The sequence below is a fragment of the Babylonia areolata genome, chromosome 20, assembly GCF_041734735.1.
Source record: "Babylonia areolata isolate BAREFJ2019XMU chromosome 20, ASM4173473v1, whole genome shotgun sequence".
Taxonomy (NCBI): domain Eukaryota; kingdom Metazoa; phylum Mollusca; class Gastropoda; order Neogastropoda; family Buccinidae; genus Babylonia; species Babylonia areolata.
The window spans coordinates 1,705,339-1,721,075 of NC_134895.1; the positions used below are offsets into that span (position 1 = coordinate 1,705,339).

Consider the following 15,737-nt stretch of genomic DNA (forward strand, 5'->3'; position numbering starts at 1 on the left):
CAAAAAAAAACAACAACAACGATAACACACACACACACACACACACACACACACACATACACACACACACACACACACACACACACACACACACACACACACACACACACACACACACACACACACACACACACGGGAACAAACAAACAAACAAAAAACAAGCAACCAAACAAAATGAACCGGTGGGAACATCTGATGGGAGTGGTGAGGTATCTGTACTACACCGGGTGCACATCTACACCCAAATCGATTTGGTTGGGCATGGGGGCACGAAAATGGCCCATAATTGTGCAATCTCTCTACTGTAAAATGGGGAGGTAGGGGGTGGAGGGTTGGGGGGGGGGGGGATGGAAACATTAGAGGAACAGCGTTGTCACTAGAAAAAGTGTGTGTGTGTGGATCCACCCGATCTGTACCGCCTTGTTCAAGCCATGTGACTGTGCGGGTTTTAACGGTTGGTATGTGCATCCAGTATGTTTTCATTTTGTTTTGTTTTGTTTGTTTGTTTCTTTATTTCTGTCTGTCTGTCTTTCTTTCTTTCTTCCTTTCTTTCCTTCTTTCTTTCCTTCGTTCTTTATCTTTCCAACCTTCTATTGCTTTAAAAAAACAAAAACAAAAAACTTTCATATTACTTTTCTTTTCTTTAAAGATATTTTGTTTGTAAATTCACTTTATAGTTGTGAATAATTATTATTTCTTTCCTTCCTCCCTTTATTCTTTCTTTCTCTCTGTCTTTCTTCCTTTTCTTTGTGTCTGTTTTATTCGCTCCGTAGCTGGACACATGATAGATAAAGAATGCAAAAAAATGTTTTTGTTTTTGTCTTCTTTTTGATGAAATATTGATGTTGTAACGTATTATCATTATATTGGACACTCACACATTCGTTTCGTACTCATTGCTTGTACTGCTTACTAACTACTGAAGTATTTAAAATGTCTAGCTGCCTATACTCCTGCCAAACTATTTGATTTTGCAAGCTTTAATTCCCGTTTCAGGCATGCCGATTTATCTATACATGTTGCACCACATCTATATTATACACATGTAAGCTGTACGTATACATGTAAACTTCATGTGTTTTTTTCTTCTCAAATGCATACACAGACGAACAATATAATTACTAAAACAAATGGATAATAATATAATAGATAGAATTCAACAGGCAAAAAACAACAAATAAACAGACGCAGATACTTCTTCAAAAAGCGATAAATTATGTCTAGATAAAATGCATGAAAACATTAGAATAATCTATAGATCAGTAAAAACAACAACAATCAACAACAACAAACAAAAAAAACAAAAACAAAACAAAACACACACACACACACACACACACACACACACACACACACACACACACACACACACACACACACACACACACACACACACACACACACACACACACACACACACACACAAAACCAAACAAACAAACAAACAAACAAAAACAACACTGACGCAAATAAATCATTAAATAACTGATGAATCAATGAACTGCTGAATCACACGCATGCACCAAGTAAACAAACACTGACGCAAATAAAGCATTAAAAAAAGAACCTGATGAATGAATGTATTGCTAAATTACACGTATGTAACACACAAAAACAAACAAAATAAATCCCAAAGTAATAACGAATAAACAAACAACAAATGAACACATGAACAGATAAATGAATAAATATATAAATAAATAAACAAATAAATAAATGAATAAGTAAATGAATAAGTAAATAAAAAAGTAAACAAATAAAGGAAAAAAGAAAGAAGGAAACAAAGGAACATTCAAACACACAAATGAATCAATGAATATATGAGAAAACAAACAAATAACCACACACACCTCCTAAGAAATAATCTACACAAAAATCTCCAACGAATAATCCAGAAAAAACAACAACAACCACAAAAAGCAAAAACAAACAAAAAACAAAAAACAACAACAACCGAACAAAAACCTCGCATACATATCGCTTCACTATAAAAGGGGTGTGGGGTAAAGGCTTGCTTGCAGGAAGAAACCAGGGGACTTCGCATCGCAGGTCTGCGAAAGGCATCAACCATCTGTTTTCCCACATGATCCGTCATTTTGTTGGGTGCAAACTATAACCCCCGCCAAAGGAGCAAGCGCGACCACCAGGCAAGATACAGGGGAGGTAAGCCGAGGCCCAGAATCTCTGAAGGGTTGTCTTTCCCTGCCAGGAAACCCGAGCCCGGTTTTGAGGCGAACCTCAAAGGACGCCCGTGTGTATGTTTGCTGCACGCTTAGTTAAGTCCGGGGAAGCGAAAGTTGCAGAAATTATGAGCAAAACAGACCCCAGGAGCTGCGAGCATTTCGTGCGACGATCGCTTGTTGCAAAGAAAGAAAGAAAGAAAGAAAGGCTTCTCAACTCTTGTAGCTTAACTGAACTTCTTGCTGCAGTGTGGTGGCGATGTGGATGTTTGTGTGGGCGGGGTGGGGTGTGGATGCGGGGTAAGGGGGAGGTCGGATTGGTTTTTCTCTGCCACTGCCATGGGATGTATGGAAGGAACCTGGGCCCCCAAAGCCTGTTGACTTCATTACGGTGTTGATAACAACATAACGTGGTGGTGATAATGATGGAGGGTGTGGGTGTGGGGGAGGGGTTAGGTGGGGGTGGTGTAGTAGTGGGGAGGGGGCGGTTGAGAGTGGGTGCAGCAGTGTTCATTAGTTCGTTCGTTCGCGCGCGCGCGCGTGTTTGTGTGTTAGAGAGAGAGATAGAAAGAGGGAGAGCGAAAGAGAGAGAGAGAGCGAAAATTTTCAGCGACAGGACTCCGAGTTTGTGACTGCACATTAATTTTCATATTTTGCATCAGGTAGATTCTGTTCCTATTTTAGTAATTACAATCGATAGAGAAATGTGTCCGGGTGAACAGAGCAATCAGGTGTGTGTGTGTGTGTGTGTGTGTGTGTGTGTGTGTGTGTGTGTGTGTGTGTGTGTGTGTGTGTGTGTGTGTGTGTGTGTGTGTGATATCTCTGGTTTGATTCACACGTGAATCTGGTTCTACTCTCTCATTGATAAGAAGAAGAAGAAGAAGAAGAAGAAGAAGAAGAAGAAGAAGAATTAGAAGGAGAATGAGGAGGAGGAGGAGGAGGCCGAGGAGAAGAAGAAGAAGAAGAAAGAGGAGGAGGAGGAGGAGATAGAGGAGGAGGAAAGGGATGAAAAGGGGGGGAAGGAGGAGGATGAGGAAGAGGAGGAGAAAAAGGAGGAGGAGGAGAAAAAGAAAAAGAAAACAAAAGGAAAAGCACACTCTTGGTATGACCATCTCTTCCCTCTTTCTCTCTCTCTCTCTCTCTCTCTCTCTCTCTCTCTCTCTCTCTCTCCACACACACACGCACACACACACACAAGGGAGTTTTAGAGACCCGAGTTCAGACAGAAGGATCTGGCACCCACCAACCACCCGTTCCTCCTCCCCTCCCTCCCTCCAACCCCGCACCCCTCTGCCTCTCCCTCCTTCCCCTCCTTCCCTTTCCCTCCCTCCTTCCTTCCTTCCTCTCTCGCAGCGCCCGGAGGAGGAGAAACGGTGCCAATATCGTCAGTTCCGACGACGTTGGTGGCCACAGGAACTAAGGGCTGTGAGATGGGCCGCACGGGAATCCTGGCCATGCACTGTACCGCAACAGACGCCGCCTGCAGTGATGGCCTGGAGGTTTTACGCGTCCGCCTGGGAAGCGAGAGAATCTGAGCGCGCTGGTTCGAATCACGGCACAGTCGCCAGTATTTTCTCCCCCTCCACTAGACCTTGAGTGGTGGTTTGGGCGCTGGCCATTCGGATGAGACGATAAACCGAGGTCCCGTGTGCAGCATGCACTTAGCGCACGTAAAAGAACCCAAGGCAACAAAAGGGTTGTCCTTGGCAAAATTCTGTAGAAAAATCCACTTCGACAGGGAAAACAAAACAAAACAAAAAACAAAACAAAACAAAAAAAAAAAAACAACAACAGCAAAAACTGCAGGCAGGAAAATATACCCCCCAAAAAAACAACAACAAAAACAAAAACAAAAAAAACAAAAACAACAAAAAACGGTGGTGCTCTCAGAGTAGCGATGCGCTCTCCCTGGGTAGAGCAGCCCGAATTTCACACAGAGAAATCTATTGTGACAAAAAAGAGTAATACAATACAATACAATACAATACAACTGACTGTACCCCCAACACTGCATGCCTGCATGCAACAACTCTCTTGGACCAGCACAACATGACACCACTGCAGTTTAAAATAAAAGAAAAAAAAAAAAAAAAAAAGGGGGGGGGGGGGGGGGGGTGTTCACGAAAATGGGCAGCAAATGGATGGGTAATTGTTGATTTAATCGGTCAAACGAAGATTCGATTCTAGGATTCCGGCATGCATAAACGGTTCAGTTTAGAACACCAACTGTGCCAAACAAGAATACACGAAATCAGAACAGTGCTTTGGTACGTGAACATTCGTACCAGGAAAATTCCTTCCAGGGCCACAGAGGAAGTGATCATGGTACGAGTTAACTCGTACCTAGAGGAGAATGAGTTTGAAGGCGCTGTTCTGAGACTGCAGTGTCCGTGAGAGTTTGGGTTCAAATCCCTGTTCTCATCCCCCCCCCCCCTCTCCATCCCCCGTCCTCCCGTGACCCCCTCCAAGTGTGATTGGAAAATTAAACTTAACGTCTGACAGGCGCAATAGCCGAGTGGCTAAAGCGTTGGACTTTCAATCTGAGGGTCCCGGGTTCGAATCTCGGTAACGGCACCTGGTGTGTAAAGTGTGGAGATTTTTCCTATCTCCCAGGTCAACACATGTACAGACCTGCTTGTGACTGAACCCCCTTCGCGTGCATACGCACGCAGAAGATCAAATACGCACGTTAGTTTCAGTTTCAGTAGCTCAAGGAGGCGTCACTGCGTTCGGACATATCCATACACGCTACACCACATCTGCCAAGCAGATGCCTGACCAGCAGCGTAACCCAACGCGCTTAGTCAGGCCTTGAGGAAAAAAAGAAAAGAAAAGAAAAAAAAAGGTGAATAAATAATAGATAAGCTTACACAAATAAATAAATAAATAAATAAATAATAACTATAATGTTAAAAAAAAAAAATCCTGTAATCCATGTCAGCGTTCGGTGGGTTATAGAAACAAGAACATACCCAGCATGCACACCCCCGAAAATGGAGTATGGCTGCCTACATGGCGGGGTAAAAGCGGTCATACACGTAAAAGCCCACTCATGTACACACGAGTGAACGTGGGAGTTGCAGCCCACGACCGAAGAAGAAGCTGACCGTCATGTCACTCAGAAGCGGACACACCGAAGATCCCGTGTGCAGCAACACGCACTTGGCGCACTTAGAGAAGAACCCGCATGGCAACAACACGGTTCTCGTCTGGCAACATTCTGTTGAATGACCTCTTCCCACAGGAGTTATGGAAGTATCGGGGAACAGTTCGCTGAGAGGAGTCAAGAGATCTCAATGTTCAAAGATTTGAGGGTGTGGTATTGGATTGATGGTCAAACAGTGGAGAGGGTCAATGAATATAGATATTTAGGGACCATCTTAGACAATAAGCTGACTTTTGACAGAAATGTTGATTCCATTCATAAGAAATGTCAATCTAGAATTTTTTGTTTATAGAAGCTTAGAAATGTTGGTATAAATTCAAATATTTTTCAAAGTTATTATCGATGTTGTATCGAGTCTGTGCTTACAGTTTCATTTATGTGCTGGTATGGAAGTTTGGGAGTGAGGAGTAAGCGTGTTTTGAACGATGTCATGAGTGTATGCAGTAAAATTGTGGGAGTGAAACAAGCTAGTATGCAAGAGCTGTATGAAAGTCGAGTGGTTAAAAAAAGCAGGCAGATAGCAACTGACGACACCCATATTTTAGCAAAGTATTATGAGCTATTGCCATCAGGACGACGCGACAGAACTTTTAAGTTGAAATCCAGAGCTCTGAAGACTTTTATTCCACGTTCAATCCACCTTTTAAATTCTTGAGAACTGTGTGTGTGTGTGTGCGCGCGCGCACTCTCATGTGAGACGTGTGAAAGTCCGTGCATGATAGGCTGTACCTTGTTCTAGTTGTGGTGTGTGTGTGTGTGTGTGTGTGTGTGTGTGTGTGTGTGTGTGTGTGTGTGTGTGTGTGTGTGTGTGTTTACTGAGCTTAAAACGTGACAATTGGTTATAATGAATGTGCAATATGTAGGAAGAATAATGTGCAATATGCAGGATGAATGTACAATGAATATGTCTAATGCTAACGTCCATATTCTAAATATATTTCTGTTTAATAATTACGATGTAATAATTAATTGCAATGTTTTTAAAAGCGAATATGTGAAATGCTTTTATTTGAGAACATATGTTTATTACTCTTGTTTAATCAAGTTATCCGCGTGTGTGGGGTGGGGGGGTGGGGGTGGGGGTGGGGGGTGCGGTGCGGGTGTGTGCTGATTATCTGGTTGTGGTTTTCCGCAATTCATCTTTATTCTTATCTTATCTGTCTATTATAATCAATGTGCAGTATAGTAGGCTATGTTTATAATTATATTCAAATAATGTTTCTTAATTCTTTCTGTTTTTACATTAAGAATACTAGTTATTACCTGCAGTGTGTGGATGTATGTATGAAACGATGTATGTGATATTTTTTACATTTGTATCTTCGTAATATTTGTTGGGGCTGTTGTTGGCTTTTACAGTTATGGTCCCCATGTTGTTTACTTGTCTATGTTGTGATAATGCACCTGACCAAATTTCTCCAGTTGGAGATAATAAAGTTATTCTTATCTTATCTTATCTTATCACAATTCAACCACTGAAAGCATAGACAGGCAAATTTATATTCAATTCTGGCTTGGACAGGCAACCAATGAAGTGTCCGCAGGAGAGTAGGCAGTAGCACTCTCTCTCCTCGACTTTTTAAGGACGAGTCGAGCTGCACTATTCTGTATTATGGGGGAAACATGAATGTGTAGACAGATGTGTGGAACAGTGGACGGATGGGTGGATGGGTGGATGGGTGTATAGAGCACTGGATGGATGGATGGATTACTGGATGGATGGGCTGACGGATGTTGGGATGGAGGTGTGATGGAGACTGACGTACCAAATGAACTGAAGGATGGAGGGATGGAGGTGTGATGGAGACTGACGTACCAAATGAACTGAAGGATGGAGGGATGGAGGTGTGATGGAGACTGACGTACCAAATGAACTGAAGGATGGAGGGATGGAGGTGTGATGGAGACTGACGTACCAAATGAACTGAAGGATGTTGGGATGGAGGTGTGATGGAGACTGACGTACCAAATGAACTGAAGGATGGAGGGATGGAGGTGTGATGGAGACTGACGTACCAAATGAACTGAAGGATGGAGGGATGGATAGACGGAGGAAAGGGTAAGCAGAGGCAATCCCGCGGACACACGAACTCACACTCAACTGAACCGCACGCAACAATCCACTTACGTTTGAAATAGTTCACATTTCAGTTAGGAGTCCCTTTGGCTCTCCGTTTTTAATGTGCCCACAGACTAGATAGGTCGTTGTTTTATTTTGCTTATTTGTATTCATGTTATATATATATAAACGAGGGAAAAGAGTGATAAGATGAAGCTAGGGCGGGGTGGAGGGATGGTAGATTCCCATCCAGAATAATGATGTGGATGGGCATTAAACAAATGAAGGAACAGGAAGAGGGAAGAGAGAGAGACAGAGAGAGAGGGGGAGAGAGAGAGAGAGAGAGAGAGAGAGAGAGAGAGAGAGACAGACAGACAGACAGACAGACAGACAGACAGACAGACAGAGACACAGACACAGAGACAGAAAAGGGAAGGAGAGGGGAGAGAGAGAGGGGGGGAGGGAGGAAGGGAGGGAGGGAGAGAGAGAGGGGCGAGAGAGACACACACAGAGAGAGACAGACAGAGACAGACAGACATATACAGACAGAGAGGCAGAAAAGGGAAGGAGAAGGGAGAGAAAGAGAGGGGGAGGGAGGGAGAGAGGGGGGAGGGAGGGAGGAGGGAGGGAGAGAGAAAGAGAGACAGAGGCATAGGGAGCATCTCATTCCAGAGCGACAGGAAACCAAGAGATCTCTACGCAGTCATTGACCTTCAAAGGACACAAAAGTCTGCTGTTCGTGGAGGAGAGAATAGACAGACAGAGAACTGTGAAGGGGCAAAGGAAAAAGAAGAGCTGAGATAAAAATAAACAACAACAAAACATATATAAAAGACAACAACATGAGGAATGAAAAGAACGACCGCCCCACCCTATCCCCAAGGGAAAAAAAAAAACATTCATAGACATTCATAGACAACAAAAAGAAAAAAAAAAAGAGACAAACACAATTGAATAAAAAATAAATGTGTTGGAAGCCTTACCAAATAATAATAATAATGATATTATTATTAGTAATAATCATGATAATAATAAAATAGATGATATTAATTTTTATTAACATTAAGTTTTCTTCTTCTTTTTCTTCTTCTTCTTCTTCTTCTTCTTATTGTTATTATTATTATCTTTATTTTTTTAAATTATTATCATGGAAGAAGAAGAAAGAAAAATCATTATCATCATAAAAAAAGAAAAAAAAAAGAAAAAGAAAAAGAAAAAAAGATAATAGCAATAAAAATGATATACTAAAGGACGACCACTCTCACCTTCGCAGCGCCACCTGCGCCGCCATGATGCGCTGTCGCTCCACCACCAAGAGACAGTTGGCGCACTGACAGTCGCGCCACCTGCAGTACCGCTTGTGCCCCTTGAGACAGGAAACGACGCCATGGTTACGGCAGCGCGCGCACTTGGGCGTCCTTAGCAACCGTTTGCCGGCAGGCCCGTTGGAAGATTTGCCACCGTTGACTGTAGGTCCTGTCATGGACTTCTGTCCGCTGTTCGTCGTTCCTTTGTCAACTTTTCTGCCCTCTACATCGATCTCTTTGTCGTCGTCGTCGTCGCCGTCGTCGTCATCCATGTCGTCATCATCATCATCATCAACGACAATGTCGTCTTCCTCTTCGTCGAAGAATGTGTTGTCGCTGCCTGAGTGGTTGTCATGGCCCCGGTAATTGTTGTTGGCGATGTGTTCGTCGACGACTGATGAGTGGCTGTCGAGGCGCGATGTCACGCTTACAGCTTGAGAAGACATCCTGAATGAATAAATAAATATATGAATAAACATAAAGATAGATAGACAGATAGACAAATAAATAAGTAAGTAAATAGATGAATGAATAAATAAATAAATAGATAAATAAAATCTTAATAAATGAATGAACAGACAAAATGAATGAATAATCAAATAACTACTACCACTACTGCACAAGAACAACAAAACAACAACAACAAATACCACTACTAAATAATGATAACAACAACAGCAATAATAGTAATGACATTAACCGTCACCATTGAGTTCAACAGAAGTAGAAATCCATATCAATAAAGTGCTTGTGGGGGAAAAAAAGACGAATGATGAAATGCATAAAAAAATAAAGGAGGAATAAACAAATTATCATTAAAAAAAAGAAAGAAAAAAAAGAGAAAACAACAGAAAGAAAGAAAATAATGAAGGCACTTGACAATGTCATCGAAGTGAACAATATCAGCAATTAATGGGATGACGTTCGACAAATTAAAGGGACACAACACAGAAAACTATAAGAAGAAAAAAAAAAAAAAAAAAGGAAACAACGACGAGGATAAAAAGATGGAAGAAAAAGGCAAAGAGAGAGAGAGAGAGAGAGAGAGAGAGAGAGAGAGAGAGAGAGAGAGAGAGAGAGAGAGAGAGAGAGAGAGAGATTACCCCAAAAGAAAATAATAAATGCGTGGGGGGTGGGGCTGGTGGTGCAGGGGTGGGGGTTAGTGGTGGTGGTGGGGGTGTGGAGGGTCGATAATGAAAAGCGCCTTGGTCATCGTCTTCAGCGAGGACAGGTGTCTTCGGTGAAGAAAATGTAGGGGAGGTTGGGGGGGGGGGGCGTGAATCGAACGAAAAACAAAATAACAGATTATAAAAAATAAAAATAAAAAATAAAAAATAAAAAAGAGAGAGAGAGAGAAAGGAAAAGGAAGAAAGGATTAATAATAATACTACTACTAATAAAATAATAACAACAGAAAGACAGACGGAAGGAACAAATCTCATTTTAGTGTACAGAACAATAATAATAAGAAAAAAAAATCAGTAATTTAATGTACACTATCTACATCTATAATATCTGCATACTGTATCTATAGATGAATGAACTGACATGTTAATAATGGCTGAACAAACACAGTGCTGTACAAATGGGTGAATAAACACATATAAAATATAGATTGATATGAATAAACAAACAAATGAATGACCAAATAAATAAATGAATACTAAGTAGATAAATAAATAAATGAATGAATAGATAAATAAGCAAAATAAATAAACAAACAGAAATCATTCAGTCAGTCCATCCATCTATCAGTATTTAAAAAAATCAATCGATTCAAAGAAATAAAATGGTATATGAACCAATGCAGTGAAAATGAATAATTTGATAGCAAATATCATTCTTATTAGATAACAACAGTGACAGGTAGTATGGAATAAAAAATAAATGATAATCTAAAGAATTTAGAAATAGTACTATCACATAGAATAAAATAGTATAATAGAAAACGAAATAACCAATCAAATGAATCACGTTTCTGTTTTCACACTCTCTCAGTCTCTGTTTCTTTCTGTCTGTCCGTTGGTCAATCTGTCTGTCTGTATGTCTGTCTCTGTCTCTCTTCTCCCCCCCACCCCCTCCACTGTTCTCTCTGTAGCAAGCAGACTGAATTACCCACAAAAAGTGCCACAATGGCAACAGCATCGACTCGCGTCTTTCACATCCTTCATTATTCCATGGTGGAAAAAATGATGTCGAAGTGGTCTCGAATAAATCATCCATGCAAAGTTAATTGATTTTCCGAATGACAAATGAGTCAGGGTGTTAACTTTGAATGATACAACAAAGCCATTTAAAAGTGAATTGTCCACAGTAAAATGCGCAAAGCTGGCTGCGGAGGAATTTTGAAAAGGGAGAAAATTACATTTGAATTTTAGAATGCATAATCAAAATCCATGAGAGAGAGAGAGAGAGAGAGAGAGAGAGAGAGGGAGAGAGAGAGAGAGAGACAGACAGACAGACAGACAGACAGACAGACAGACAGAGACAGAAAAAGACACAGAGGCAGTGACAGAGAGACAAAGAGAGACAGATACACACACAGAGACAGACAGATAAACACACACACACACACACACACACACACACACACACACACACACACACACACACACACACACACAGAAGCAGAGATATGGATTTGGGGCGTTTCTGTTTGTTCATTTATTCATTGATTCATTTATTGATTATTAATTGATTGGTTGATCCATCATTCCATTTATTTATTTATCTATTTATTTATTTGTTCGTTTTATCGCTTATAAAAAAATATGCTTATCAATAATTTACTTTTTATAAATAGCTATTTATCTAATAACGCTTGCTTCTTTATCTGATATTTTGACCCTGAATTACTCGGACCAGAATGATTTTGTTGGACCCGGTAGGACTCAGCTGAGACATGTATATATATATATATATATATATATATATATATATATATATATACGACAGAATCGTGGAGGAAGGAATTTAATTGGACACGCGTGTAAACTATGACAGCGAGCCAGCATGATAAATCTGTCTTTAATATTGAAGATTGCAGGCAACATAATAATGATTGACAACGAGTCCTATTTCGTCGATTATCGCCTTTATTTCTTTTTATATTCAAAACAAAGGTTAAGGTTCACTATGCAAACATGTCTGATTTGCAAAAATGAAAAACGGTGCAAACTCACAGTCAACACAATTTAGAGAACATGAAGCTGGCTTTCCTCCAGTTCAAGCATGCTGTCCGCCCCACACCCCTCCCCACACACCCTCCCCCTCCCCCTGACCCACCCCTCCCACCCGATAAAAAAAGGATGAAAAGTATACTTGCATAAAACCAACAGCAATATTTTAAGGACGTAGAATCATCTATTCTCTAAAAGGATAAAATAAATAAATAAATAAATAAATAAATAAACACTATGAATGAGTAAATCTCTGCAAGGACTGGCTTAAAAAAAAAGAAAGAAAGAAAGAAAGAAAGAAAGAAAGGAATAAAGAAAAACAAAAACAAAAATCGGAGCTCAAAACTCCACGTAGGTGTACAATGGAATATATATATATATATATATATATATATATATATATATGGAGAGAGAGAGAGAGAGAGAGAGAGAGAGAGAGAGAGAGAGAGAGAGAGAGAGAGAGAGAGAGAGAGAGAGAGATCTTTTTATTTTGTTCATATCCACAAATTAATTCCAGGATATCGGCTGAAATGGCTACAGTTACACAATGTTCATGGACACCAGGAAACAAATATAATCTTTGAGGAAACTGGAAATGTCCAAAATGTTTTCTGCATTTTTTTGTCTTTCTGGGAAGGAAAGCCTTCAACCATTAGAATATATGTTTTAATGCACAGGCTTGCATTTTGTGCAATTTAGTTTTTAGTCTTTCATTCATGTTTTTTCATGCACAATGTGTGCTTCTGCAAAAGACTTGTTTTATTTCTATGACTGAAAAACCGATCTTATTATCATCATCGTTGTTGTTGTTGTTCTTGTTTACTTTATTCATTTATCTAATTTTTGGGTGGAGTTGATATTTAGGGTGCTGTCCATGTTTCTGAAAATTGTGTTATTTTTTACTTAGTAAAATTATAAAAAAAAGTCTCCTATTTCTTGTGTCTTTCTCTCTCTCTCTCTCTCTCTCTCTCTCTCTCTCTCTCTCTCTCTCTCTCTCTCTCTCTCTCTCTCTCTCTCTGTGTGTGTGTGTGTGTTGCTTCCTTTCCTTTTCATGTTAGAAGAATCATCACATTAAATCTTTTTCTTTTTTTAATGTGTTTTATCTATTTTCTTTTATTTCTTTGAATAAGAATTCAAAAGAAAAAAAAGGAGATATGTGCGGATGTATTTCTTTTTTTCTAACTGATCATTGTGTCTAATTTTATACAGATTGTTGTTGTTTTTTTGGCGGTGCGATTTTTAGTGTTGCTGTTTAGTGTTCGACAGCATCGATATTTACAGAATCTATTGCTCTGTTTCGGCCTTAGGCAGTAAAGCAAGAAAAAAAATCAAACCACTTCTTGGGGTGGACAAAAAAAAAGTAACAGTTACTGTAATGATGGATTTGTAGGAAAGATTGTGTATAAGCAGGCCGTGGGGATGACTGGTGTTGCGATACTAGACACTTACCTATCAAGATTCAAAGTTTTGATGTGGGTGTGGAATTTTGAACATGGGAAAGGAAACAGCAGGGTGTTGGCAGCGTTATACTTACTACTCGTTAGAGAAGCTTCTAAGAGAGACGCGTTTATATAAGATACGCCAGGCTTAGCTTTAAAAAAAACATTTTGCTTTCTTTCGGAAGGAATATCACCCATCTGTGTTTTGATCATTGTTGTTATAATCATTATCTATTATTAGTAGCAGAAGTGGCAACACGCCACCTTCATTCTGCATTTGATTTTTTTTTATTATTATTTAAAAAAAAATCTTTTCAGTCCCGTCATTGTGAAACAAACTGCCAGAAATTTTGCAACATTCTGTCTCGCGAAGTGCAGTAACTTTAATGTATTCCGTTTTGTGCAGTATTTCAATATAAATTATACGTCCTGTAGTAATGACTATGGTATCCATTTATGCACTATTACTATTATCTTCTTCTTCATCTTCTTATCATTATCATTGTATTGTTAGTATGTGTATCTACATATTATATCATATCATATAATATTATCATTATTATTATTAGAAACATATGAAAAATATAATAAACCAAACCAAACAATAAAAGGTAGATGATCGATGATTATCAAAAGATAAAGAATAGAATCTTCATACACAAGGTACACAACGTTAAGTCAATGCTGCTTATGCCACCGATTCAGTTGGCACACCGGTGAACAATAGGTAGGTACACTGGAAGACATACTGGTACTTCCTAAAAGAAAAAAAAATGAAGCTCCGTGCTTGTTCTCATACCTCTTAAAAAGATGTTTTCATTGTCATGTTAGTCATTGTAGGTATATCTATTTTTTATTTTTTTATTATTTTTGTTGTTGTTACTTTCTGAAACAACAATTAGTCAACCATAAGTTCAACAAACGAAATCGATTTCAACTTCATTTAAACACCTGTGAAAGTGTTTTCATCTCTCTCTCTGTCCCCCGCGGACATCTTTGCACGTTATTGTATTTGTTGCTTTATTGATTAACTTCTTTACTTGTTGTTGTTGTTTATTTCGTTATTCATTTCACTGAGGTTATTTGGAAATGACTGTATGTACCACCACCCCCACCCCCACCCAAACCACATGTTGTGTACATGATGGAAAACAGACATCTGTGCTCATCAACCTCTTCGTCATTCGGACCATCCCCTTTACACGTTTTTTATACACTGTGTGTGTGTGTGTGTGTGTGTGTGTGTGTGTGTGTGTGTGAAAGAGTGGGATGTTTATCAATATAAGAAAGGTAACAAGATGTCGTGGTCGTTCATTATATCGGATTTTATCACCGATTTCTTCTATTTCAATTGTTGTTCGCGTTCAATTTTTTTTTTCTGTGAAATATCAGCGCTGTCCTTCAGTATCATCCAAGCTCCCAATATTGAATGTTGTTGATTTTGATCATTGATTTGATGTCAGGAGATGTCATAACACACAGGAAAGCTAAAGACTTGCATTCTCCCCTTTTCTCTGTCTGTCTGTCTGTCTGTCCGTATTTCTTTCTCTCTTTGTATGTCTGTCTGTCTCCCCCCCTCTCTGTTTGTCTCTGTCTCTCTTTGTATCTCTGTCTAGCTGTCTCTGTGTGTCTCTGTATGTGTGTATTTTTTGCGGTCTCGCTCCGCTTGTGTGTGTGTGTGTGTGTGTGTGTGTGTGTGTGTGTGTGTGTGTGTGTGTGTGTGTGTGTGTGTGTGTGTGTGTGTGTGTGTTTGTGTGTGTGTGTGTGTGTGTGTGTGTGTGTGTGTGTGTGTGTGTGTGTGTGTGTGTGTGTGTGTGCGTGTGTGTGTGTGCGTGTGTTTGTGCGTGCGTTCGTGCGTGGGTCGTTGTGTGGGTGCAGGCATGAGAGTGTATGATACACCCAATTTGTGGACTTACCTGTCAGGCTGATCACAAGCTGAAAGGACCGGAAGAAAAATCAACAGCCACACGCTGAATACAGCACGAGAACTGTGGTCAGGAATAGTCACAGAAATGGAAAAACACCAACAACCCTTGCTACCTGTCTGACTGTCACACTGCCACCTCTCAACATCCAGATGATTTTTGTCAACAAATAGATATTCTGGAAAATAAACTTGTGTCAGTTTAGCACTGTCCAGACACAATAGAACCTCATCTTTATGTATTCATAATGAAGTTAGCACTATGGAAACACGTCTGGGTCATTTTGTTCAAAGTGTCTCATACTGTTCCACCACTTTTTTTCAGACAAGTCCCTGTTGTGATTTTGTTGTTGTTGTTGTTGTTGTTGGTGGTGGTGGTGTTGCTGATGTTGCTCTTGTTGCTTCTCCAACAACCCGTTTGTTGTTGCTGCTTCTCAGAGCTGTTGCTGCCGCTGTTGCTAGTCCAAAGGTTGGTGGTGGGAT

General features: G+C 39.9%; 1 protein-coding gene across 1 annotated transcript in view; it reads right to left on the minus strand.

Moving 5' to 3' along the window:
• The window catches only part of LOC143294815 (uncharacterized), a 36,371-nt gene that overhangs the window by 20,211 nt on the left and 423 nt on the right, over window positions 1–15,737 (minus strand). Inside the window, exons 1-2 of the mRNA XM_076606312.1 lie at window positions 15,247–15,737; window positions 8,671–9,159 (exon numbers count right to left, since the gene is read on the minus strand). The exon at window positions 15,247–15,737 is cut by the window's right edge and continues 423 nt beyond it. Coding sequence (XP_076462427.1) covers window positions 8,671–9,158 — 488 coding nt within the window. The 5' untranslated portion in view covers window position 9,159; window positions 15,247–15,737. The remainder of the gene's footprint in view (window positions 1–8,670; window positions 9,160–15,246) is intronic.